Raw genomic sequence first — 8,476 nt, 5'->3', positions numbered from 1 at the left:
ACGTGTTTAGTGTCTCTTTTTAATGAGACTTGTAATTTTTTATAACATTATTTCATAGTTGCGAAAATATATTAAAGTACTTGGTATATAGGTATTTATTATAAAGATAAAAATGTTATCCTTCCGTTAATTTAATTTTTACTTATGTATTTAAATATCAACATGTCACCTATAAATCAAGGTTTCAGAGTGGTAATTAGTAAATCTTTTAATAAATCCAAAAAATCGAGCGTTTATAATGGTCCGATGCCCGAATGTATATTTATGAATGTTATATTATAATAAAAAATACATACGACAGTTAACAGTGGGTATAGATTACATATACATATTCCTTAAGTAGATTGGAATATTTTTTTCATCTTAAATTTTATGATAGAACTATTTTATAGTGTGTAAATAAACTGGTTTTCATAAGCGTGATGTAAGGATCTTCAAACGCAACATAACATTTTTCTTTGAATAAATGTTTTTGGTTTCGCACATTTTTAAAATTATATTAGGTATAATGGTATATAATCGTTATTAATAAATACTTATAAATCGGTATGTTGATTACTATTTTTTACTTGAATATTTCTATTTTACAGTATCAATTACATTCTTAGTTACAATTTACAATTAATTATTATCATAAACCATTTTAATAGAAGAAATAATAAATTTATAACATGATTTGGAAAGTATTATTGATTAAATTAGTGATAAAGTAATACGTAGTTTATTTAATTTTGATAAATTTTAATACATTTAAGAAATTGTGTAAATAAAATTAATGTTATTTAATTATAATTTTGGCATAAAATTATAACTAGACGTCTAGACGTGATACCTTTGTGGCAGGGACGGATTGGGCCATAGGGAAATCGGGAAATTCCCGATGGGCCGCGTACTAAATAGTAAATAGTAGGTAGACGTAAATATAATCTATTAATTAATAAATATTACATACAATTGATTATGGATTATTCATTCAATGATATTACGTAATAACAGTCTATAATATTATAACGTAAAACGTTGTAAATTGTAATAATGCAAGTATACAACGTCTACAACAGAAACTGTATAATAATATTAATTATCAATAAGTAATAACAATAACTGTAATCAAAAAATCAACTTCCGTGGAAAGTAAAATCTATAAATTATAATTGGTTATTCGGGTTGTCATCGATCAGATTGGCCGGCGGGTTGCGGGTAATGACGACGAATTTTGACGATACCTGCAGTCGGATGTGGGTCGTGAATATGAATACCTAACAAGAATATTTTTATTTGAAATTTATATTATTTATACTTAAATATCAATCGTCATTCAAAATCTAGATATCAGCACTCGGCAGTCAGCACAATTTGGTTAATTTTACAATTCAATTACTAATTACTTAACTAGGAATAATTCATAAAATATTTTATGTTACAATAGTAATAGTTGCGAATTATAAAATAAAATGGAAATGAATGGATCAGGCTGTAGTAAAAAATGAAAAGGAGCTGAAAAAATTCTAGACAAAAATAATAAAATACTACTATTAGAAGCCATTGCTTCTAAAAGCATTAAATCATTTTTCAAGTCTCAAAACAGTGAAGTAAGTTTTAGCTGAACTTTTTCATTATTATAATAATAATATATTAATAATTAAAAATATTAAGTCCGGTCCAGTCGGGTCCAGAACAAGAAACATTTGTAGCAAACATATATTTCTGAAATTGTCGTCGACAAATATTTATGTTACCGCTTATGACAGGAAATCAGAAATATTGTCGATGACAATGTTGGAAACACGCTTTAAACTGTTACTGCAAGTATTTGTTTTAAGCTGACTAAATTCACTCAAAATCAATAATTTAGTACAAGGATTTATCACACTCACGTATCATATGTGTTACTTTTAAATGGTATCAAATACGATTGAATAATATATTGTAATTGTACTTTCATTATTTTTTTATACCGATACAGTAAAATTGATAATATAAAATATAAAATTACTAACATTTTATTATGTAACATGTATATGTAGGTAATACTATTGTTATTCCATTATTATTATTTTTATTATAACATTTTATTGTTGAAAGTTGATTTTATAATAACACTGATTACAGTAGACTACCCTTTAAAATACTAAAAAAAAATTACTATCTTCAGTATGGTACACTTATCAGTAGCCCTCAATCTCCCAACAAATAGTGGGCCGGTAAAAAAGTATTTTTCCGGGCTGGTCTGAAATTCCAATCCGTCCCTGCTTTGTGGTATGCCGTTTCTCGTATAAGTATTTATGATATAGGTATATTGTATACTTAACTTACAAACATAAATTTCTGTATAATATTTGAATAAACCTACAATTTCATTATAATTGAACTAATGAGAGATTGAATTTAAAATTTGAATACGTAGTACATTGTACATTGAACAAACATATTTTAAACAGCTAGTGTCATTGCATTGCAGTGCACATAGCTTATTAATAGAATACAACCAATTGATACCTTTATATTATAATATTAGGTTAGGTATGTGTATATTTACATAATTACACAATCAATTATATTTTTTCAATATAATATTTGAAATTTTAACTTAAGTCTTAAATTTACATAAGTAATATCAAAAATAGCATAAAATAACACAAAATGTCAATGCAGTTGTTCTAAAATATTATTTCCAATTCTAAATAAATAAAAAATCGAGTTCATATCAAAATATAAAACCGCTATTCATGAATAGGTATTTAATAAAAATAATTCATATTAATTTTCGGGTTTACCCCACTACCCCAGTTAACTTAACTATGTGTCCATCCCGCCATGAGTACCTATTATAGGAGGTATAACCTATATGTGTCAAGGTTAATATTATGTACCTATTCATTTTATAAGTAGGTACCTACGACCTACCTAACATAATAATGATTCTTATCAAATAAGACAAAATTGTTTTATATTATTAGGTGCATAATATATTATTGAATATATTAATTTATTATAAACCATTTAAATTTTATTTTACTTTTTACAACAATCTTGTAATTAATTTTAGTTTTCAAAACATACATAATACTAAATAATAAAAATAGCCGGACATGATATATAGAAACAGCTTAACTCATTTCAGTGTATAGGTTTACCTATGATATTGGTGTCATAATTGTATACAACTTACCCAAAATGTAATATAGTTACATTATAAGTTTTAATGCAAAATATGTAATGATAAACCATCTCATTTAAAGTGTTTAAACAAATTAGTAATTAACGAATCCCCGACTAACTATACGTAGTAGATACCCGAGGTACCTTATATCATATAAATATATACCTAACTATATAACTTATATAATATAAGTGTAATTATAATAATACCTATGTGTTTAAAAACCTTGGCAATAAATTGTAAATAACGTGTCAATATTTGTATTTTGTTTTGATGTAGGTACATTAATACCTCTTTGTTTAAATATTAAGTTGATGTAGGCTAAAAGTCTATGTACTTGAAGCCTCTTACCAAATATATATAAAAAAATATATACATTTACATATTAAGTCATATAGATACTCATAAAATAAATAAATTATGAAAGATAATTTAAAGTTTTGGAACTGAAACAATTATAAAATAATTAAAAGATGTACCTATATGCATTAAATGTCGTTATCTTTTTACGGTCGTTGGTATGCATAAGCGTGCACACGGGGTAGTCATGGTAGGCACTTGACTACTCTGTGAACTCCCCCCAGCCCCCCTAAATATTCAATATTATTATCATGATAATTGATAGATCATAAATTATTTTTTTACCACGGTAAATGTAGTTAAATGAGGTTACCCCATCCATATAAGTTTTTGTAACTTAGGTGTGAATATGAATATTATATATACGTAATATGTGTGTGTGTGTTAATGTATTTATGTATGACTACCCTGCCAGAAATTCTGCGCACGCTTATGTTGGTATGAGTAGTTTTCCCTTATACACTTTGGTCTTTGGGAAACTGTTAAAAAATCAAACAATTTAAAGACCTAAACACTATATAGTTTAAATTTCCATTTGATAGATAAGGTAACATGAAAGTAATTTGAAGGCCAACTGAAAGCACCGATGCAATAACGAGATACATCTAACATTTTCAAAAATGTGTCTTTTACATCAAAATATTGGGAACAAAATTCTCTATCAATTGGTGCAACAACCAGATATGTTCAATCAGTGTATTGAAAAATGTACAACAAAAATCTTTTTTATTCATTCTGTTCGATTCAATAACCAAATACAAATATACGTCATTCTATAAAGAGAAACATTTTGTCCGGTGCAAGTACCAAATACGTATAAGTATACCTACGGGCGTATCTTGTTTTTACACCAAATCAACTTATGCTATTTATCACTTTTTTTGTGCATTAATCCATATTAACGGTATATGTAAATATTAAATATGTAATGCATTTGATAATAAGACCAATAATATTGTGTAGTAACCACAATATTGTGTTTTGTTTAATAACCAGTTAATCATTATATACCTAATTGGCAAAACTGTGGACTCACTAATATTGTTTATCATTTTGTCGTATTCATTTCAATCACAATAATAATATATCAAACAAACTAATAAAACATTTTTACTATTTTTATTTTATATTTTATAAATTAATGTTCTCACTTACCAAACATATTATTTTAAATTTAATAAAAGGAGTAATAATATAAATATATGAAAGAAATTAATAAATATGAAATATGTCATGAACATATATTTTTTCAACATATATTTTGTTCATTAATGTGTTACCTACCTACAACATATTCGGTGCAATAACCAGATATGTTTTGGACGTATTCTGTAGTTGCACCTAAAAAGACCAATATTTTATGCTATTATTATTGTGTTCATTTTATTAAATAATTAAAATGTATTAATTATGTAATGGAATTGTGTGAAATAGATAATGTATCAATATCATAATTCATAATACTTCAACATTTTAAAATATTTCTAATATAAATTAGGTAGATATATACAAAAAAAATGGTTTTTGTGTCTCCTGAAAAATTGTAAATTTGGACGAATCTATTGTTATTGCATCGGTGCCATTACTGCTAACAAAAAAATAACAGACAAGACTAACTAAATTAACTCACCACCTAAAAAAAACATAATTTATTAATAGACATTCCTAATAATTAAATAATACTGTACAAAAATCAAAAGATTATTTGTGTTATTTTTAAATATACATATAATTATTTAATGTTCATTATAAAATATGCATACATTAAATATACATGTAAATATGTAATAATTTTATAGTTAATATAGGTAGGAATACTTGGTAAAAAATAGAATTGTTGATTCAATTACACAATAGTATGGTTGTTGAAAAGTTCAATTGATTAAAGCTATTAATTACAACTAAAAACTACTATAACTAAAACTACATTACCGTCTCTATATATATCAGAGGTTCTCAACCGTAGGCCACGATTCAATTTGGATCAAGAATAATTTTGAATGGTTGGCCAAAAAATTATTTATAAAAAATATTATTAATATAAGTAAAAAATAAAATTAATTAAGAGTAATAGTTTCTTTTAGTTACGGTAAATGAAAAAATTAAGGTAGCGGGGTAGGGTAGGTAGTCCCACATTGAACATTATTTTTAAAAAGGTCGCATGAAATATTGGGTAAATATTATAGGTCGTCACTCGTCATCACATAAAGGTTGAGCACCGCTGATCTAGTATAGATAAATCAAAACTATTAACTACACTACTAAAAATATACGAATTGTAACTAGGTACTACGTATAGTACACCTATAATATAGCGGCATAGTACAAAATATTTTTTAAGTTAATAATCCAATTTGTGAAAACTGTTGTTTTTTACTATTTAAAGCATTTAATTCAAATTGTATATTAGCCGCGAGTCACGAATTATTCACAATATATGATATAACGTTTACAGAAGTACACTATAATACCTAGTACCAGTAGAATGTAGATATAGTATTATAACTGGTAGGCACTCGTTTATTTCTTTATCATATAATTGAGATTTGAAAAATCGAGACTTCGAGTAGGTAAATAATATAGTTGTATAGTTAATTACTAAGTAGGTATAAATTGTAAATCATAAATCCCGAGATATTGTCCAAACTGTATACCTCCAAACTAGTATCTGCATTCTACATATTATATCACCGTAATTCTCAATATCAGCCACGTGGAAAATAAATATAAATAATACCCATTACAAGTGCTTTATGGACTTATGTCGACGGTAATATGACATTTAAATTTTAGACACAATTAATAAGTACATCATACTATATTTGTAAATAACGATGTTTTTAACAAAAATTTAAATTTTTTAAAATATACGGATAAGTAAATCCCAACAAAGTATAAAAAATACTCTCTCTTAATCAAAATTGTGAATAATTAGATAAATAATTAAATTATAAGCAAAAGGATTATTTTATTCACTTTTTAATAAAAAAAATCGAAAAAAATCGCGCTCATTTCGATCATTATAGTCGGAGCTTCGAGTGGGTCTAGGTAAGTAAGCAAGCAATTTACACACAATACTATAGTTTGTATTAAGTATAGAGTAGGCGGATTCAAATGGAAGACACGATGATGGTTATTGTCAGTCACAGCGAGAATGATAACGAAATGACTATCTTCGACTTTTCATACTAACTCGTATTATAATAGTTATAGCTGTCTCCCGTGTTGTTAAAATATTCCAGGCCGTATATTCCTATATAGATGGGTGGGTTACGTACATACAATTTGCGTGAGTTTCATATTATTTTTATTTAGACGACGCCACGACGGTTGGCGGTAGCCGACAACAGCACTATGTACGCGCGTAAAGCCCCGGGCGTATACGCGTATGCAAATGCACAGGTACTTACTGATTGCGATTTTGGTGTTCGAGTTCGTTGAGTAGGCCATCGGGTAAAGTATGGCCCAGTACCGGTCGGCGGACACGGCCACCAGGCTGAGTATGGACACCGTGCACAGGACGATTATTAGCGACACGGAGAACATGCACAGGTGCAAGTGACGGGGCAGCCCGACGCTGGACAGCACGGCGCAAGGTATGCCCACCAGACCGACCAACAGGTCGGCGACCGCCAGCGACACGATGTAATAGTTGGTGCGCCGGCGGAGTCGTCGTTCCCTGTGGAAGGCCACAATCACCAGCCCGTTGCCGATGGTCGCTCCGACGGCCACCAGGCCCTCGAGAACGGCGTACGGCACGTTCAGCCCTCCGCCGTCCGCGGCCATCATTGTGGCCGGCACCCGCAGTGCCTGTACGCCAACCTGCACGGCCGCTTACTGGTGATCCGTCGCGGTGACGAAGACGGTCGCCGACGACTATTGTAGCAACGATGGTGACTATATGGTGACAGAGGCGGTGGTGCGAAGGCGTCCGCCGTGCACGCGTTCATAACGCCAAACCGTGACTGACCTCAACGGCGGCCGTGGCGGCAGGCCGGCGGCGTCTCGGGCTTTCCGCGGACCTCCCTCGTCCCCACCATGACACATATATTGTTTTACACCGATTAGGTATATTACACTTTTAGATATAATATAATAATATTAATATAAAATATATTATACAGGATGATTCACCAAGCGTGCTCACCCCCATATTATATATTCTTTTCTATACCTACCTACTTTATAATAATATACTAATGAATTTGTTAAAATAATGCTGATTGTTGGAATTTTTAAGTATATACTTAATGACCATATTTGAAATTATTGTTTTGATGTATATTGTATTATTGTTTATACTATTTAATGGATGTGTTCAGTGACGTGATACAAATTCCATTTTTTAAATGAAAACCAACCTTTTTTACAGCAAATTATTAAATACCTACCTTACTTTAAAATGATTAAAATGTAAAAGTATAATATAATCAAAAATAAATATGCATTAAGCAAAAGAATCAAAATCGTCTTGTGGCAGGGGGGGAGAAATCCCCCTGTTGCCACCGCATAAATACGCAACTGACGTGGTGTTTAAATAAAAATTGTAATGATTAGTTTCTACTTTCTGATACCCTAAGGATAGTAGCTCTAAAAAATTGGTTTTACAAAAATATCTAAAAGATGTAATAGGTATTGGATCTAGTATTTATTATTTTATTATACTCAATTGTCAATTTTTACAAATTATTATAAAAATGTTAATAGATTAATATTAATCACCTACTATAATTTTCAAATAATCTTAGCTATCACATACGTATCTTTTATTCTTCCAAACCCATTAATCATTATCATAATGGACCTATTATCCATATAGGTAGTTCTTAACGTTAAAAATATCTTAACAAAATTACTTTATTATAATGATTCAGATAAGTAAATCAAAATGTACAATTAGGAAAAAATGGCGATTTAAATTTAAAAAATAAGTTTCTACCGCCACAGAAGCTC

At 29.1% G+C, this 8,476-nt stretch overlaps 1 protein-coding gene across 1 annotated transcript in view; it reads right to left on the bottom strand.

Annotated features, from left to right (window-relative positions):
- Positions 1-7,509, bottom strand: part of LOC100570822 (adenosine receptor A2b-like) — a 45,442-nt gene extending 37,933 nt beyond the window's left edge. The window contains exon 1 of the mRNA XM_029488626.1: positions 6,934-7,509. Within this exon, the coding sequence (XP_029344486.1) occupies positions 6,934-7,312 (379 nt within the window). The 5' untranslated portion in view covers positions 7,313-7,509. The remainder of the gene's footprint in view (positions 1-6,933) is intronic.
- Between the last annotated feature and the right edge of the window lie 967 nt (positions 7,510-8,476).

The sequence above is a fragment of the Acyrthosiphon pisum genome, chromosome A1 (genome assembly GCF_005508785.2).
Source record: "Acyrthosiphon pisum isolate AL4f chromosome A1, pea_aphid_22Mar2018_4r6ur, whole genome shotgun sequence".
NCBI classification, from domain to species: domain Eukaryota; kingdom Metazoa; phylum Arthropoda; class Insecta; order Hemiptera; family Aphididae; genus Acyrthosiphon; species Acyrthosiphon pisum.
The sequence above is the reverse complement of the archived record's forward strand: the minus strand, read 5'-3'. Positions and strand labels throughout refer to the sequence as shown.